This window comes from Epinephelus lanceolatus, chromosome 7, assembly GCF_041903045.1.
Source record: "Epinephelus lanceolatus isolate andai-2023 chromosome 7, ASM4190304v1, whole genome shotgun sequence".
Classification (NCBI taxonomy): Eukaryota; Metazoa; Chordata; class Actinopteri; order Perciformes; family Serranidae; genus Epinephelus; species Epinephelus lanceolatus.
Window position 1 is genome coordinate 17,262,056 of NC_135740.1, and position 20,770 is coordinate 17,282,825.

At 34.3% G+C, this 20,770-nt stretch overlaps 2 protein-coding genes across 2 annotated transcripts; both read left to right on the forward strand.

Annotated features, from left to right (window-relative positions):
* Positions 1–90: 90 nt before the first annotated feature.
* Positions 91–3,583, forward strand: pin4 (protein (peptidylprolyl cis/trans isomerase) NIMA-interacting, 4 (parvulin)). Its single transcript, XM_033632722.2, has 4 exons — positions 91–249; positions 463–530; positions 1,818–1,937; positions 3,135–3,583. The coding sequence occupies exons 1-4, from the start codon at positions 213–215 to the stop codon at positions 3,291–3,293; spliced, it is 384 nt and encodes a 127-aa protein (XP_033488613.1). The 5' UTR covers positions 91–212; the 3' UTR covers positions 3,294–3,583.
* Positions 3,584–5,656: 2,073 nt separating this feature from the next.
* faf2 (Fas associated factor family member 2) lies at positions 5,657–11,655 on the forward strand. Its single transcript, XM_033633915.2, has 11 exons — positions 5,657–5,786; positions 6,722–6,790; positions 6,972–7,106; positions 7,760–7,836; positions 7,920–8,058; positions 8,168–8,253; positions 8,528–8,619; positions 8,964–9,141; positions 9,729–9,900; positions 10,070–10,213; positions 10,417–11,655. Exons 1-11 carry the CDS (start codon positions 5,724–5,726, stop codon positions 10,597–10,599), a joined length of 1,338 nt encoding a protein of 445 aa, XP_033489806.1. The 5' UTR covers positions 5,657–5,723; the 3' UTR covers positions 10,600–11,655.
* Positions 11,656–20,770: the final 9,115 nt, after the last annotated feature.

The window sequence follows — 20,770 nt, forward strand, 5'->3', positions numbered from 1 at the left end:
CTGAGACTGCACGCTCTGATATATGACACTGGGTGGCGGTGTGGCCATTGAGAGGCTGCAGTCTACCAAAAAGTAGCCGAAGAAGAAGAAACACTTGCGCTGTCAGCCGGCGCAGGTTTCTGCGCAGGTCTATCACAACATAGCATGAGCGCGTGCTATTACAGACTGTGTTTTTTCGTAATTTCTTAAATTTTAGCAAACATTAATCTAAAATGCCACCTAAGGGAAAAGGTGGTAAGGGTGGTAAAGGTCAGTGGTCCATCAGCTGTCTGTTGTTAACGACGTGATATGAACTGTTAGCTTAAAGTCAGCCACATAAACTAGCTAGCTGGTGGCAAAGAACTAAAGTACACTAGCTATAAATGTTATGTGGTTCACAAGATTTAACATTGTCATATCGTTTGCGACAGTGTTGTTGTATGTGACGGTCTTTCATTGGTGTTTAATCTCGTAACTGTGTAGGAGCAGCCTCAGGAAGTGCAGACGCTGACAAGAAAGAGAAAGCACCAAAGGGAGGCACTGCTGTGAAGGTAACATTTATTACACTTAGCTGCACTGGAAAAGTCAAATGTGACACAACAGGGGATTTTTTTTTTATCAAACGATGACTCTTCCTCCCACCTCAAAGCCACTTTTGGATGAGCTGGCTGGGAGGAAATGATACCTCAAATGTTAAGTTTTTTCTTTAGAGTGGGGACCAGATTTTGCACTTGGGCATGCCTGATTAAAAAATAGAATAGGAGGTAAATCAAAGAACCATGTACAAATTTCTGTAATCTAAAAAAGTCAAGAGACAACCTGTTGCACCTTTGAAATTATTTAATATTAGAGATTTTCCATCTTTGTCAGCAGATATCTTCACAGTCACCGTCTTTCTTGGGGTCGGGTTTGACAGTAATTTCAGTTTTAATCACCATGTCACAAAGCTTGTGCAATCATATGTTTATAGTCTTCAAAATACAACAATGCAACAGCGTCTTGGCTTGCCTGAATCAAAACTGTATGAATCGACTCCAGACTGTACAGAATTCAGCTGCCAGGCTTTTACCCAGAACCAAAAGACGTGATCACATCACTCCAGCTTTAGCCTATTAACACTGCCTTACACTATGTTTTAGTAAGGTTTTACTGACTACTTTTAAAGCTCTTCATGGTCTATCTACCAGCTGTATTTCCGACCTCTCAGTGCCATACTTTGCAGTCCTCAGGCAGATGTTCGGTCGTTTGTCTGTTGCAGAGGCTCGGCTGAAAAGGAAATATGACAGAGCGTTGGCTGTCAGGGCCCTGAGGCTCTGGAACAGTCTGCCCGAGGAAATTAGGTTGGCAGAGTCAGTGATCTCTTCCAAATCCCTTTTTAAAACATACTTTTATCAGAGAGCCTTTTCTAATTATACTTGAGTTTAAATTCATTTAGACTGTCTTTTATTTCTTCTGTTTTTATACACTAAATTGTTTTTATCAGTTCTTTTAAAAGTTGTCTTTTTCATATCTAGTCTGTTTTGATTATTGACATGTAAAGCACTTTGTAACTTTCAGAGCTACAGTTAATTCTCAGAAAATACCTCAAGCGTCTTGTTTTATCTCAAGGCTATTGCTGGGAAAATACGATTTGGCTGCATGAATATGAGCTTTGGAGAAGTTTAGGAACTTTGTGACGTACATCATAAGCTGTATACACGATCTACCACTGGGATGCTCTGTTTATGTTTACTAAGCACAGTGTCTACAGTGATTTTAAGTTGTTCAAGGTTGAATTTTAATCACGATTTATTCCTGGAAGTCTAACAGTGCCTTTTATGATCTGTCCTCTCCCCCAGGTTCGACACATCCTCTGTGAAAAACATGGAAAATGCATGGAGGCAATGGAGAAACTGAAGGCTGGAGTCCGTTTCAGTGAAGTAGCGTCACAATACAGTGAAGACAAAGCGAGACAAGGAGTAAGAACACGCACACAAATCTGTTCTGCAGCTTTTTTTTTTGGCTCTTGTTTATCATGACTCATTTAGAAATGAAACATTTGTCACAACTAAGTTACTAAGTCAGCATTTGTCATATCCCATGGTATGCGGTGTGGATAATGTCATTGTTGCAAAGTCAGTTTAACTGGAAAAATCCAAAGAACACAATAATATTTGTACATATACGGTCATATAAATAGGGTCTGTTTATGGCAGCAAATCCCATAATTATGTCTTCATTCTGGATAGGGAAAAGCTGCATTAAAATTAAAGCACTGCCTTTTTTGAAGGATACATTTCAAGACAGAAAATTGGCGGTGGGAATCAATAAAGGCCTTGCAATAACATTTTATCACAAACTTACTTAAGTCACGATACATTATTATTGCGTTTTAAATGTGCTTCGATATACTGAGTATTGCAACTGTTCACAATGTCCCCAAAAGAAAACTTTATTTGTCTGTATTAACTTTATTTATTTTTTCTAATAAGATAAAGTTTTCAGTCTGCTTATCTCACTTTAGTAATTTTTATAGCAGCAAATTGTATCTAGTGTGCAGAAAGAAGGTTTAATTATTATTCTAGCAGGCTAACAAAAGTTTAATTTGTATTTTTAATATCAATAATTTCCATGATAAAAACAAATAGATGAGATGATGTACAATAAACAATATATTGAACAGGCCTAAAACTCATAACGAGTCTTAATGGTTAATGAATTCCAGCATGATGAAAAATAGTGTTTTACTTCCCGTTTACTCATTACAGAAAGTTGGCTGAGCATATGTGCTATATTTCACCAACTATGTACATCCCCTGCTTATTCATAACTGCACGCCAGCACCACACCTACACTGGTGTACTCTCAGATACTGGGAAGTGTCAGTGGGGATGAGGCTGTTACTCAGGGACACTGTAAATATTTGACTCGCTGGAGTCATTACTTGCAACAAAGCACTGATCTCACGTCCTTATGTGTGACCTTATTATGTCTGGTAACTGAAGCTATAAATATAAATACTCCAGGTTCCTGCGTTGCTCGCTGCCTTCAAAGCTTCACAGTTTCAATTTTCAGTACAATGAACTCTTTGTCTTTGTTGCTCATATACACTCACCTTTGTCCCGGCTTTGGATCCCTATCAGGTGCATACAATGTGTCTTCTTGTGTCATGTCAGGGTGATCTGGGATGGATGACGCGAGGATCCATGGTCGGACCTTTCCAGGATGCAGCATTTGCCCTACCTGTCAGCTCCATGGATAAACCGGTCTACACAGACCCCCCTGTCAAGACCAAGTTTGGGTACCACATCATTATGGTAGAGGGGAAGAAGTGACGATGGGCGTACAAATTCTGCAGTGTGCTATGTTGAAAACCTGATTATTTTCTAATCGATGTTTGCTTTTTATTTTACAGAATGTTTAAGAGTAAGAAAATTAAATGACCCTCGTGTGTCAGCTTTGTCTTTGCCGAATGTACACTACCTTACTGACCATTCAGCCTGTGGGAATATTCTTACAAACTTAACTTTTACATTCAAACAATTCACTGGATTTTCTTTTTCAGTTTAATAAAGTTTGTGGAAGTCAAACCACAAATGGCCAAATAAATACATTTTCACTCAAGTAGTTCAAAACGTGCGAGCTCTGTTTGTGTGTGCATTACAGAGTGACAGAGAGAGATGTGATAGAAGAAGTGTCGGCCTCACTCCTAAAAACTCTAATTGTTTCAGAAAGGGAGGTGTTGCCCTTTCACTGATGTGCAGTTTTTATTCATTTCCAGAAATAAAACTCATATTTCCGCAGGTGGAAATATCAAAAATAATGTTAAGTCTTTATTGCGGGCAGTGTTGGGTAGGTTACTTGTGAAATGTAACAGGCTACACACTACAGGTAAAAAATGTAATAAGCAACGGTCAGTTACTTCATCACAGTAATGTACCTTATTGCATTTTGTTACTCTTGTTCTTTTCTAACAGATGTTTTAAACTGGGCAATAAAGCTGAAAAATTGCCAAAAATAAGACTATGCCAAAAGAAGGCATTCCTGCACGGCCTAATCTGGATGTAACCCCTTTGTAATCACCAACATTTTTACCAGTAGTGTGATTTAATTACACATTTTATGCTCAGTAATAACTGATTTCAGTCACATTCACATGGAGCTAGTTACTCCCAAACACTGATTCCAGGGACAAGTCACACTCGGCTGTTTGAAAAAAGTACACACATTTTTATAGATGCTGAATATGAGACAAAACAACAATAATATGAAAAACATCTGACAACAAATATCATTTACCAAAGAAAGTAACAATCATTACAAAATAATTTGTTACTGAGGAGCTGCTGCAAACATGATTATTTTCATTATCGCTTATGGTTTATCCAAAAATGTTAGGTTTGTCATAAAATAGTAAGGTATGCCTTTTATTAAAGTCAATAGTCATGTCCTCAAATTGCTAGTTTGCACTGTTTTATATATTTTCATAATGTACAACATTTCAATAGCTAACAGCAACATTCTTTGGGATTTGACATCTATGACTCATGAACATCGAGGTCAAAGAGAAGATGGGTGTGTCACTTTCATTTTTGACAGACTATAAATATCCCCTGACACAGATTTCACCAATCTGAATTAATGGTGTATGGATATAGATTTGTCTCAATATTATTTCTATATATCTGTAAATACATTTGTAAACTCACAAAAACATTTGATATATGTCTGCAAATACACAAAAAATCCACTCATTAAATATCTCTAAATACATTATTTTACAAATAAATTAAAAGTTTCATTGATAGACTGTGGGTTCGTTGAAATGTGTAAATGACACTGTCCACAGGTGTTAACGTGCTCTCGAAAATGGCCAAGTGGTACTGACAGATTTTGTTCAGAAAGTTTGTCTTAAAACTCTATTTTTTGTAAAATGCAAATCAGTTAGCGTAGAATTGAGATCCATAACTGCCTTGTTGATACACAAATTTAATTTTTGTAAATATTAGGAAGATATTCACGAATGCCTTTCATTTATTGGTAAATTAGGGACTGTTCATTACTTGTGGGGGGGTGGGGGGGCGTGGTACAAAGCATGTCATAATTTTTCAAGCACTGGGGACAGACTTGTGTTTTGTTTTTTGTTTTTTTTTGTTTTTCTGGCTTGGGGAGGTGCATACAAATTTAAATGGTTGTATTCTGTATTTATTTTATTGCAGATTTTTAAAGAAAACGTGTTTGGATGGCATTTTTTTCTTTAAAAATCGCCAATATTACACCAGCTCCAGGATTTCCACTTAACCTTTTAACTTTCAAACATAAAAGGGTAAATTTAAAAAAAACAAAAAAAAAAACAATTTAAATATTTTATGGTGAGGGAGGGTCATGCATCACTCCGGGAGGCTCAAGGAAAAATATTTGTAGCTTCGGGGAGGGGGGAAAAAAAGGAAAGAAAAAAAAAAGAAGTCACACCTCAGCCTGTTTTTTTTTGTTTGTTTGTTTGTTTTTTAATTTATTTGTGTATTGGCGAATTTTTTACATTTCTGTAAGTTTACTTATTTTTGTTTTTTGTGGAGTGTTTTTTTACTTGCAGTTAACACATTAACACACAGTGGACCATAGTTACTGTAGACCGCTGTGGAGATGCTCCTGGTCACCTCCAGGCCGCTAGGCGGCAGCAGCCCGCAGAGGTCAGTAGAGCACAGCCAGAATCAGGAAAAGACAGTTGACGTTGTTACGCCTTGCTAGATGATTGGCGAGGTAAGATGGCGGCGCCAGAGGAGCCAGAATTATCTCAGGCGCAGACCGAAAAACTCCTTCAGTTTCAGGTAGACAGCCTAAATTCCACACTAACACGTCTCTATTTGAAACCTCACATGTTAATACGCTATCGTTGACACCGGCTCGCTGTATTTAGGCGGAATCGGGCGTGTTTTAACGCTTTTTGCACAGTCAACTTACCCCCAGCCCTCGAACGTTACCCGTCAACTTGAGTCATAGCTAACGTTAGCAAAGCTAGCTAACGTTAGCTAAGCTAGCTAACAAGTTAGCAGACTTTAAGGGCCATGGGTGGACAGAAACAGCCTAACGTTTGTTTTGTTTTACTCAAAGACATACACTAAATTCATCTTTGTCAACCAGCATCACTCGTGCAGCGTTTTTAAATGTGATTTCTGTGACTTTACGTTAACTTGGCTAACGGAAGATGTGCACTGACGCTCCCTACTAAACAGTTGCTGAGTTAACATTAGCACAGCAGGCAAGATCGAGCTGTCACTGAAGTTTCTCAGCGACACAACACAACAGTTTTTAGCTACGTTAAGATAAATCATTGTTTTTATGAAAACACGGGTGATGCATATTTCCTCTTCGTTCAATAAGTAGCCTGTTCTAAAGCTAGCAGATTTAGACTATAATTGGTACGCTCTCCGTCAGTTGATGTGGTGGAGAGCTAGCTAGCGTTAACCATAAACGTCAGCCTGCTTGGGATAAACGATTTTTCTCTGTGCATGTTGACGTTAATTTCGAGTTTAGTTAGCTGCCCAGCTGAAGAGTAGGTATTAAGTTACATTAATCAATTCATTTCAAGTCTTTCACAACCGTGCCAGTTTAGTTTTGGATGATTCTTGCCAACTTTTACATGAAGAAGTTGCCCCAGCTAACCGGTAGCCTGTAAGCCACTGAAGTAAGCCCCGACTATACATACCTGCTGTCCTGAGCAACATGAAGCCTTCAGACTGACTTTCTTTTTATGTCTTAACAGGATCTAACTGGTTTGGAGTCAATGGACCAATGTCGTCGAACATTAGAGCAACATAATTGGAACATAGAGGTTAGTCACATGGGGAAAAACACAATTTAAAAGTCTCACATGATTTACAATTGCATTGTCATGTCTCTCTTTACATTTTACTTCTTATACAATTGCTGTGAACTGTGTTGGCTTGCTTTGATTAATCCGTCTTTTTTTTATTATGACTCTAATATGATGGGCTGAAATGTATGTGTTTTAGGCTGCAGTACAAGACAGACTTAATGAGCAGGAAGGAGTGCCCAGTGTGTTTAACCCTCCACCATCCAGACCATTACAGGTCAATACAGCAGACCATAGAGTATATAGTTACATCGTCTCAAGGCCACAACCCAGGGTAGGTCTGCATATGTCTCTTAATGTTTGTGTTTTGGGATCAGATTTCTGCATAGGTATCATTTATATTTACGGCACAAAACAAGATACAAGATTTCTCTAACAGTATACTGTAAAACTATTGCAAATGCCTGACACACAGCCAAATTCTAGCATGACTTTAAAGGTATACTATGCAGGATTTTCCTTAAAAATCAAAGCATAGACTCAGAAGAAATCCCTCCCACTCATCTCTTACAATCCACTAGAAGTGTGTTGTGGTGTATTTTTGGTTGGGACATTTATGGGCGTGTACCCCCACAGCACTCAGGTGAGGTTGGGGCTTCATAAAAAGGTAGCAACCAGGTGCCAGACTATAAGCAGCAGGCATATAAAAGGCAAAATGCAAATATAGTGAAGTTAAAAGTGAATCTGGGGTTTGCTTTTACTTAAACTTTTGCTGGCAAGCATGTTTACAAACTGTAACCCACAATCCTGCATAGTATACCTTTAAGCCAGTCCTTACGTAAGGTTTAATCTAAGTGGTTTCTTTTGTTCTATGTGATTCCGTAATTTTTCATTGCATCTTAATGTCACAAAACGGAACTGGAATTTTGTTTTCTACCTATTTTCCACTGTTTAAATGTAATGTAGTGCTATGGTTCTTCTTTTCAGGGATTACTAGGATGGAGTTACTACTTGATAATGCTCCCTTTCAGATTTACATATTACACACTTCTGGACATATTCAGGTAATTCAAGCGCATTAATTTAAACTTGAAGCTTCTGGACAGAAGAAGGTAACTGATCACCACAATGTTCTGTTTTCTTCAAGGTTTGCCCTGCGGTTCATCAGGCCAGATCCTCGTGGTCGGGTGACAGACCCTGTTGGAGATGTTGTGTCCTTCATTCATAGTTTTGAGGAGAAGTATGGTCGGTCGCATCCTGTATTTTACCAGGGAACATACAGCCAGGTGAGACCAGAGAACAGATGCCCAATTTCAAACACAGTTCTGCTCACAGTTCTGGACAAGATGAAATTACAATGTTTTGCGTTGCTTTTCTTCACTCTGAAACATGTAGGCACTGAATGATGCCAAACGGGAGCTCCGTTACTTATTAGTGTACCTTCATGGGGAGGATCATCAAGACACTGACGAGTTTTGCCGGTATGGTACTTATTACCTTACTCACCTTAGTGTCAGCTGTTATACAGCACCTGTTGTTGCTTTGTCATGTTGTTGCTGTGTCATACAGTTGCTTGAGTTTATTTTACTGAAGATACAGTCTGGTTGGTGTTTGCCATATGTTATAAAGGCACATTAGCTCTAGTTTGATATTAGTTTATTAATGTATAACCTGTGTTGGTATATCCATGTGCACAGAAGAAAGTGTTCCCTTTGTAAATGGTTTGTTCTGTGCTGCTGATCTGTCACTTCCTAGCTCCACGTTATGTACAGAAGAGGTCGTAACCTTCCTCAACACACGAATGCTCTTTTGGGCATGCTCAACCAGCAAGCCTGAGGGCTACCGAGGTATGCAAATGTATTATTTAACCCACCACTTCATATCTACGCTGTCAGTGACTATATAATATGGGTTGCACTGATCATGACAAATATATGAAATATCACACTTCATTATGTGCATGTCCTGTGTTAAAAAGATATGCGACAATCGGGGTGGGATGTTTGTGGCACAGTTTGGTCTTGGTTTCATAACCGTTACACCCCTCACAAGGACTAAGTGGGATGGTTTGTTGTGTGTGTGTGTGTGTGTGTGTGTGTGGGTCGACAATCTAAATTAGATTAATAAAAATATAGTTGCAGCATTCTTGAAATGGTGAGATTTGACAGTGTGATATTTGGGTGTGTTTCAGTGTCCCAGGCATTGCGAGAGAACACCTACCCATTCTTGGCCATGATAATGCTGAAGGACCGCAAGATGACAGTGGTGGGCAGGCTCGAGGGTCTCATTCAGCCAGAGGACCTCATCAATCAGCTCACCTTCATCATGGATGCCAACCAAACACATCTGATGTCAGAGCGCCTTGAAAGGTACTGAATGTCAATAAATTCACGCTAGAGTGCTCGATATGAGACGTCTCATCTTTATCTATATTGGAGAAGACTGGAAGTTATATCTGTTGGTTTTGAGATCAGGATTGAGGCTCAAAATGTGACAGCCTGGTGTCTGCGATCAAGCAATTCAGTTTATTTCAGTCTGACAGTTACAGTCCAAAGCATATAGACATATCGCTAATGTTTAATTTAAAAGACTGACCTTTTTATATATTTCACTTTGATACTTGGTTCATTATAAACATTGCAGTTAGGATTAAAATCTAGCTTCACAAATCTCAGTGGGGATCGGTTATCTGATTTTTAGCAAAAAATTACTTTCAGATTTGGTGTTGAAACAATACATCTGTAAGCAGACAAATCGCTGTTATGAATCATACCTCCCTGTGACACAGTGATTACATCAAAGGGAACCTCCAAAACCCAAGCATACCATAGTACATGTAAATGAACTCAGTCAAAGCACAAATGATTTCAAATCTTTGTCTGTTTAATGCCACACTCTGCTAGTAGACCAGAAACATTTCAGAGTTTACAAGTACAGATTTTATTTTTTGTTTCAGGGAGGAGAGGAACCAGACCCAAGTGCTAAGGCAGCAGCAGGACGAGGCCTACCTGGCCTCCCTCCGTGCCGACCAGGAGAAGGATCGAAAGAAAAGGGAGGAGGAGGAGCAGCTGAGGCAAGAGGAAGAGAAGGTCCGACAGAGTGCTCTTGCCGAGGAGCGGAGACGACGAGTGAGTCCTACTTTCTGTTAAGCTGATGTTGTACATGCCGGTCTATACATGGAGACCACAACCAATGAATTAAATTAGTAGAGACAGTCATCTCTAAAAAATAATTAACATCCATAAAAACATAAAATTCTTTTTGGGTTCATGTTGTCAATTTTTGTTTTGATTCCAGACACTCGAAGAGGAGAAGGAGAGGAAGTCAGAATGTCTTCCCCCAGAGCCACCTGCAGATGATCCAGAAAGTGTCAAAATAGTGTTTAAGCTGCCCAATGATACTCGAGTAGAGCGACGATTCCTCTTTGGGCAGTCTCTGACGGTGAGCATCACTGTGTTCAAAACCCAGTGTACACACCTTGTTGACCCAGACTGATTTATCCAGTTGTTTTCAGATTTGACAATGGCTAGTTTGTTCAAATAAATAAGAAGCTGCGAGTGTCAAAGGATGTGCTGTGTACAGCGAAGTATCTGGAGGCTCATCCAACTGCCCCCAATTCACTTGGGTATTTTTTTCTTTCACAGGTAATATACGACTTCCTCTTCTCTTTGAAAGAAAGCCCAGAGAAGTTCCAGATAATTACAAACTTCCCTCGCCGAGTCTTGCCCTGCCTTCCGACTGAAGAGCAGCCCAACCCTCCAACATTGAAAGAGGCGGGACTCAGCCGCTCCGAGGTCCTTTTTGTTCAGGACCTTACGGACGATTAATAGATGACGTACCTCCTGTACATGGAAACACATTTTCCTCCAATGCCCACCAATCCCCTTTTTTCTTTTTTTCTTTTGTTAAATGGCCATCATGCACAAGGGATCATTGAGATCAAATCCTAACCTGGAAAAATCTAACCATCCTGCATCCAGTCCTTGTTTGGTTGTGTTTACGGGGTTCCCAATAGCCTGGAAAGTCTTGAATTTTATCAAATAAATATTTCTTGAAGTCCTTCCTTGAACTCATCTTTGTATCCGTGTGGACAAAGAAGTTGGTTTTCCATTGTCTGTACTAGCTACCAGTTAATTCTTGTCCTTCCTCACCAGTAAGTGTTGCAGCAAAGGATTAATCATCTACTGAAATGTACTGAAACAGTAGCATAGCTTTGTGCAGAACCAGAACCATATCCCAAATTAATGTCTGGGCAACTGAGGAAGGCAGGTTGTATTAATCCCTACTGACACACACACAGGATGCAGCATGGAGAAGTATGGGTTTGTGTGATGGTGTGAATGCCTTGGCTATTTTTATGTCAAAGACTTGATGTTGTATCCACATGTCCAAATTCAACATGCCGTTTGCTCAGAAGTTTGCAAGTTTCCTCCGCAGTGATGGTCAAGCATGGCACTGGTCGAAATTGGGGTTGGCATTGCTTCAGGTGTTAATCAGTGGGGTGTAGAGAGCAAATGGTTGGTGGATTTGGACATAAAGGAAAAATGGGAACCCTGTTTTAAATGAGCCATGACCTGTACATAAGTTGGATATCTAAAATCCCAAAATTTACCATACTTTTTTTTTTTCTTTGACTCATCTGTGTCATAAAATGACCAAATGCAGGTTGGTTACTATGTGAAGCAGACTGCCTCAAAATGATGAAGTTTAAAAATACAATATTTAACAGGCCACAGCTTTTCCATGTGGCTTTATCTAGTATAGTACAAGTCTGCCCATAGTGTGCCTGTGGTTACTCATAGATGCCTGTTTTGCCTGTAACATCTAAATGGGCTCATGTAAAGATGTAATTTTCCAACTATAAATTAAAAACATTTTAAAAATGTGGGTTTATTGAGAATGTTGGACGATTGTGATAACGATGCATCATATAAGCAGCTGGTGACTGTGTGAGAAGCTCACTTTGATGAGTGGGATATTTCACATAGTTTTTAAAATGACTATTATTTCCAGTAGGAATACACTGACTCATACACCCTCCCTGACCCAATCCTCTGAGGGGGTCCGGGAAGACATTTTTTTTCTTATGCCATACTGTACTATCACTTCTTTTTATACATCATTTTTATATACTTTTATAAACATACTATGACTTTTTTAAATGCATAATCATCCTTATACATTATTTTTAAAAGGATAGTATACTAGTATAGTATACTATTTTTATGGCTTTTTTAATGATTAACTATACAATGTCATTTTCTGTGGCAAACTATGACATTTGTATGACATAGTATACTATGACTTTTTATGACATACTATAGAATGACATTATTATGACATACTATAGTATATCTTTTTTTGAGTTTTTTTAGAACATTATAGTATGACTTTTTATGACATACTATACTATGACTTTTTTATGACACTAAACTGACTTTTTTATGACATAGTATGACTTTTTAATGACATACTATACTATGAGTTTGTTATGACATACTCTAGTATGACTTTTTTATGACATAGTATGACTTTTATGACAAACTATAGTATGACTTTTTTATGATATACTATAGTATGGCATTTTTATGACATACTATTTTATGACTTTCTGGCATATTATACTATGACTTTTTTATGAAATACTATACTATACTATGACATTTTTATAACATACTATGAGTTTTTTTATGAAATACTATACTATGACATTTTTATGACATACTATGACTTTTTTATGACATACTATACTATGACTTTGTTATGCCATACTCTAGTATGACTTTTTATGACATACTATATTATGACTTTTTTATGACATACTATACTATGACTTTGTTATGCCATACTCTAGTATGACTTTTTATGACATACTATACTATGACTTTTTTATAACATACTATATTATGACATTTTTATGACATACTATACTATGACATTTTTAAGACATACTATACTATGACTTTGTTATGCCATACTCTAGTATGACTTTTTATGACATACTATATTATGCCTTTTTTATGACATACTATATTATGACTTTTTTATGACATACTATACTATGACTTTTTTATGACATACTATACTATGACTTTTTTATGACATTATTTTATGACTTTTTATGGCATATTATACTATGACTTTTTTATGACATTATACTACGACATTTTTATGACATACTATGGTATGACATACTATTTTATGAAATTTTTATGACATACTATACTGAGGTTTTTTATGAAATACTATACTATGACATTTTTATGACATACTATAGTATGACTTTTTTATGACATACTATAGTATGACTTTTATGAAATACTACAGTATGACTTTTTTATGAAATACTATACTATGACATTTTTATGACATACTATGACTTTTTTATGACATACTATACTATGAGTTTTTATAACATACTATAGTATGGCATTTTTATGACATACTTTAGTATTACTTTTATGACATACTATTTTATGAAATTTTATGACATACTATACTGTGACATTTTTATGACATACTACAGTATGACTTTTTTATGACATTATACTATGAGGTTTTTTATGAAATACTATACTATGACTTTTTTATGACATACTATATTATGACGTTGTTATGACATACTATACTATGACTTTTTTATGACATACTATATTATGACTTTTTTATGACATACTATACTATGACATACTATGGTATGACATACTACAGTATGACTTTTTTATGACATATTATACTATGAGGTTTTTTATGAAATACTATATTATGACGTTTTTATGACATACTATAGTATGACTTTTTTATGACATACTATATTATGACTTTTTTTATGACATACTATACTATGACTTTTTTATGACATACTATATTATGACCTTTTTTATGACATACTATACTATGACTTTTTATGAAATACTATACTATGACATTTTTATGACATACTATACTATGAGTTTTTTATGACATATTATTTTATGACTTTTTATGGCATATTATACTACGACATTTTTATGACATACTATGGTATGACATACTATTTTATGAATTTTTTATGACATACTATAGTATGACTTTTTTTATGACATTATACTATGAGGTTTTTTATGAAATACTATACTATGACATTTTTATGACATACTATACTATGACATTTTTATGACATACTATAGTATGACTTTTTTATGACATACTATAGTATGACTTTTTTTATGACATATTATACTATGATGTTTTTATGAAATACTATATTTTTGACTTTTTTATGATATAATATGCTGAGTTTTTATGACATACTATAGTATGCCATTTTTATGACATAATTTAGTATGACTTTTATGACATACTATTTTATGATTTTTTTTATGACATACTATACTATGATTTTTTTTATGACATACTATACTATGACTTTTTTATGACATACTATTTTATGACTTTTTATGGCATATTATACTATGACTTTTTTATGAAATACTATACTATGACTTTTTTATGACATACTATATTATGACTTTTTTATGACATACTATACTATGACTTTTTTATGACATACTATACTATGACTTTTTTATGATATACTATGGTATGACATACTACAGTATGACTTTTTTATGACATATTATACTATGAGGTTTTTTATGACATAATATATTATGACTTTTTTATGACATACTATATTATGACTTTTTTATGACATACTATACTATGACTTTTTTATGATATACTATGGTATGACATACTACAGTATGACTTTTTTATGACATACTATGAGGTTTTTTATGACATAATATATTATGACTTTTTTATGACATACTATACTATGACTTTTTTATGACATACTATACTATGACTTTTTTATGATATACTATGGTATGACATACTACAGTATGACTTTTTTATGACATATTATACTATGAGGTTTTTTATGACATAATATATTATGATTTTTTTATGACATACTATATTATGACTTTTTTATGACATACTATACTATGAGGTTTTTTATGAAATACTATACTATGACTTTTTTATGACATACTATATTATGACGTTTTTATGACATACTATACTATGACTTTTTTATGACATACTATACTATGACTTTTTTATGACATACTATATTATGACTTTTTTTATGACATACTATACTATGACTTTTTTATGACATACTATATTATGACTTTTTTATGACATACTATACTATGACTTTTTTATGACATACTATGGTATGACATACTACAGTATGACTTTTTTATGACATTATACTATGAGGTTTTTTATGAAATTCTATACTATGACTTTTTTATGACATACTATGACGTTTTTATGACATACTATACTATGACTTTTTTATGACATACTATGACTTTTTTTATGACATACTATACTATAACTTTTTTATGACATACTATATTATGACTTTTTTATGACATACTATACTATGACTTTTTTATGACATACTATACTATGACTTTTTTATGATATACTATGGTATGACATACTACAGTATGACTTTTTTATGACATATTATACTATGAGGTTTTTTATGACATAATATATTATGATTTTTTTATGACATACTATATTATGACTTTTTTATGACATACTATACTATGAGGTTTTTTATGAAATACTATACTATGACTTTTTTATGACATACTATATTATGACGTTTTTATGACATACTATACTATGACTTTTTTATGACATACTATACTATGACTTTTTTTATGACATACTATATTATGACTTTTTTTATGACATACTATACTATGACTTTTTTATGACATACTATATTATGACTTTTTTATGACATACTATACTATGACTTTTTTATGACATACTATGGTATGACATACTACAGTATGACTTTTTTATGACATTATACTATGAGGTTTTTTATGAAATTCTATACTATGACTTTTTTATGACATACTATGACGTTTTTATGACATACTATACTATGACTTTTTTATGACATACTATGACTTTTTTTATGACATACTATACTATAACTTTTTTATGACATACTATATTATGACTTTTTTATGACATACTATACTATGACTTTTTTATGAAATACTATACTATGACATTTTTATGACATACTATGAGTTTTTTATGACATATTATTTTATGACTTTTTATGGCATATTATACTACGACATTTTTATGACATACTATGGTATGACATACTATTTTATGAATTTTTTATGACATACTATAGTATGACTTTTTTATGACATTATACTATGAGGTTTTTATGAAATACTATATTTTTGACTTTTTTATGATATAATATACTATGAGTTTTTATGACATACTATAGTATGGCATTTTTATGACATAATTTAGTATGACTTTTATGACATAGTATTTTATGATTTTTTTTATGACATACTATACTATGATATTTTTATGACATACTATACTATGACTTTTTTATGACATACTATTTTATGACTTTTTATGGCATATTATACTATGACTTTTTTTTATGAAATACTATACTATGACTTTTTTATGACATACTATGGTATGACATACTATAATATGACTTTTTTATGGCATACTATAGTATGGCTTTTATGACATACTATTTTATGACTTTTTATGGCATATTATACTATGACTTTTTTTATGAAATACTATACTATGACTTTTTTATGACATACTATACTATGACATTTTTATGACATACTATGGTATGACATACTATAGTATGACTTTTTTATGACATACTATAGTATGGCTTTTATGACATACTATTTTATGGATTTTTTATGACATACTATACTATGACTTTTTTTTATGAAATACTATACTATGATATTTTTATGACATACTATACTGACTTTTTTATGATATACTATTTTATGACATTTTTATGACATACTATACTGAGTTTTTTATGACATACTATTTTATGACTTTTTATGGCATAGTATACTATGACTTTTTATGACATACTATAGTATGTCATAAAAAAGTCATTCTATAGTATGTCATCATTTTTTTATTTTTATGACATAGTATTTTATGACTTTTTATGACATATTATACGATGAGTTTTTTATGACATACTATAGTATGACATTTTTATGACATAGTATTCTGACTTTTTTATGATATACTATACAATGAGTTTTTTATGACATACTATACTATGACTTTTGTTTATGACATACTATACTATGACTTTTTTATGACATATTATACTATGAGTTTTTTATGACATGCTGTGTCTGTACTTGACAGAAAATAAATCATGGATTAATGGGAGCTCTATCGGTGTGCGGATCATTTTTTCCTTTTTTGATGCTGTGTCTGTTCCACGTTTTTCTCCTCACTGACTTGGTCAATCCATGTGAAATTTGGCACAGTGGAAGTGTGAAGCAATATTACATCAATTGGCCAAAGGGGGGCGCTACAGCAACCGACTGAAATTGCAAACTTTGAATGGGCATATCTCATGCCCCTATGTTGCAGAGACATGAAACTTTGCACAGAGATACCTCTCCTCATGAGGAACAAAGTTGCCTCAGAACCCATAACTTCTGATTATACAGATTTTCCGCCATTTTGAATTTTTTGAAAAACACTTGAAATCGATCTCTTCCTAGGAAGTTTGACCGATCTACATGAAACTCGGTGAACATAATCTAGGGACCAATATCTAAAGTTCCCTCTTGGCAAAAGTTGGAAAACTTACTAAAACTGAGCTTCTATAAGGCAATGAATATTGCGGAGGGCGTGGCTCATCACATAAAGGTGTATAACATCTCAAGGGTTTCACCGATCACCACGCAACTTTGTAGGCTTATGACCACACATAGTCTGAGGGGACCCCTCCATTATTGACCCGATCAAACAAAATGGGGGCGCTAGAGAACTAATTCCTTATCTAGGCCTAACCACCATATCGATTTTTACTAAACTTGGTAGATATGTAGAACAGGACGCCTCAAGGTGACTGGAGAAATTTAACTTTAATTGACAACTGGGTGGCGCTATAACAACAGAAAAATGCTTAAAAATGGCTAAAATGCGACCGATTGCTGTGGCTCCCCCTGTGGTCGAATGTTTTGTTGTTTTTTTTTCAAATTTTTGGTATGACTAAGTCATGGTATGGTATGCTGTACATAATCACGGAAACTGTCAGTGTGTCATTCTGTCTGTCCCCCGTTTTTCTACTCGCTGACGTGGTCAATCTATGTGAAACTGCACATAGGCACTGAGGATTGGCATAGGTAGAAGGTGACAAAGCCACCAATGGGTATGGACTAGTTTATGATTAACTATACAATATGTCATTTTCTATGGCAAACTGTGACATTTTTATAACATACTATATTATGGCATTCTTATGACATACTATACTATGACTTTTTTATGGCTTTTTTATGATTAACTATACAATATGTCATTCTCTATGGCAAACAGTGACATTTTTATAACATACTATATTATGGCATTTTTATGACATACTATACTATGACTTTTTTATGGCTTTTTTATGATTAACTATACAATATGTCATTCTCTATGGCAAACAGTGACATTTTTATAACATACTATATTATGGCATTTTTATGACATACTATACTATGACTTTTTTATGGCTTTTTTATGATTAACTATACAATATGTCATTCTCTATGGCAAACAGTGACATTTTTATAACATACTATATTATGGCATTTTTATGACATACTATACTATGACTTTTTTATGGCTTTTTTATGATTAACTATATAATATGTCATTTTCTATGGCAAACTGACATTTTTATGACATACTATAGTATGACATTTTTGGGGCATTTTTATGACATACAATATTACATGTTATTTTCTATGGCATACAATGACTTTTTTATGACATACTTTAGTATGACATTTGTTTGGCTTTTTATAATGACATACTATGACTTTTTTATGACATACTTTGGTATGACACTTTTTGGGGCTTTTATAATTATATACTATAGTATGACATCTATGACCTACTGTATAATGTGTCATTTTCAATGGCATACTATGACTTTTTTATGACATACTTTAGTACGCGATTTTCGTTGGCATTTTATAATGACATAATATGCTATGACTTTTTTATTATATACTTTGGTATGACACTTTTTGGGGCTTTTTAAAATGACATACTATAGTATGACATTTCTGGGGCTTTCTATAATTACATACTATAGTATGACATTTCTGGGGCTTTCTATAATTACATACTATATTATGACATCTATGACCTACTATAAAAATAGTCATTTTCAGTGGCATACTATGACTTTTTTATGACATACTTTAGTACTGTATGAGATCTTCGTTGGCATTTTTTAATGACATACTTTAGTATGACATTTTTTGGTAATGTCTTATAGCATACTATAATATGACATTTTTTCTGTACTATGACTAGTATGACAATTTTTGGCCTCTTATAATAAAATACTATAGTATGACATTTTAATGACATACTTTATCATGACATTTTTTTAATGCCATACTATACTATGACATTTTTATGACATACTTTGGTATGACATATTTGGGGCTTTTTTAATGACATACTGTGGTATGACATTTTCTTTGGCAGTGTCATATTATACTATGACTTTTTTTGGCATACTGTAATATGACTTCATGGCATTTTATTATATACTTTAGTATAACATTTATATGGCTTATTATACTATGACAGTATGATGTTTTTATAGCATATTATACTATGACTGAAATTTTCATGAAAATTTTATTTTCTATATAATTTTCTTTGTCATACTCTATTATGACTTTATGAGTTTTATCACATACTGTAGTATGACCTTTATTGAAACAACAATTTAATAGCAAACTATTTTATGATATATTATGATGTATGATACTATTATGTGTTTATCATGGTTTTTTCATGGCATACTCTACAATGATGTTTTTATGACATTTTTTATTACTTACTATGACTTTTTAATGACATACTTAATCATGATTTTTAACATGATTTCTCCATGATACTTCAGTACTATATTTTGATGGCATTTTTTCTATGGCATAATATACTATGACTTCATGACATTTTATGACATACTTTTGGATGACATATTTCCTTTGGCATTTTATTCATAACATACTATAGTATGACATTTCTAAAGCATAATACACTATGACTTTCTGACAATTTTATGACATACTATCGTATGACATTTTCTATGGTATACTCTATTATGCCTTTTTTATGACATACTTAAAGGATAACTTAAGTATTTTTTAACCTGGGCCCTATTTCCCCATGTGTATGTGTGAGTATGATTCATACGTACAACTCGTTCTAAAATTGGTTCAGTATTGAGGGAGGTGGATGCAGGCGGCAGCCGCGAAACAAGCTAAAACGGTAACAGGGGCAAATGCATCCCGTATAAGTTTGCGCATTAAAAGTGCTTTTTTTTCGCCACTGACTGGTTCAGATCGCCAGTGCTATCTCTGTAAATAGCATACTAAGTGTTTCCCTTACCTCTGGGCTGTGACGTCATCTCGCGAGAGCTTTGCTCCCTGTGTCTGTAGCTCTCTCTACTCGTGGGACAGCCGTTTTCTTGAGGGAGAGGTGTTTCGGGATTGGATGTCTTCTCTTCTTTGGCTGGCAGTAGTCATCTTGGGAGAAGTGAGCACTGCAGACCCGATGATCTGCAAGGCGCAGTGTCTGGACAGGAGTGTTAGCATCCATTTGTAGCACAACTAGCCACAACTTCAGCATCTTGCCGTCCGACAGAGGCAGCCTATGAAAGCTGTACAGGGTGTTGCGCAACATCCTGTTCTTGCAATTCGGATAAGCACAAACATGAACCATTGTTTTCAATCGATGCAGTAAAACTCTCAACTGTACTCCGGGACAACCAGAGCCACTCTGAGCGGCGCTCAGCATGGCTCCTCTGTTTTCTTCCGGCAACAAGCAAAGCTCTCGCGAGATGACGTCACAGCTCAGAGCAAG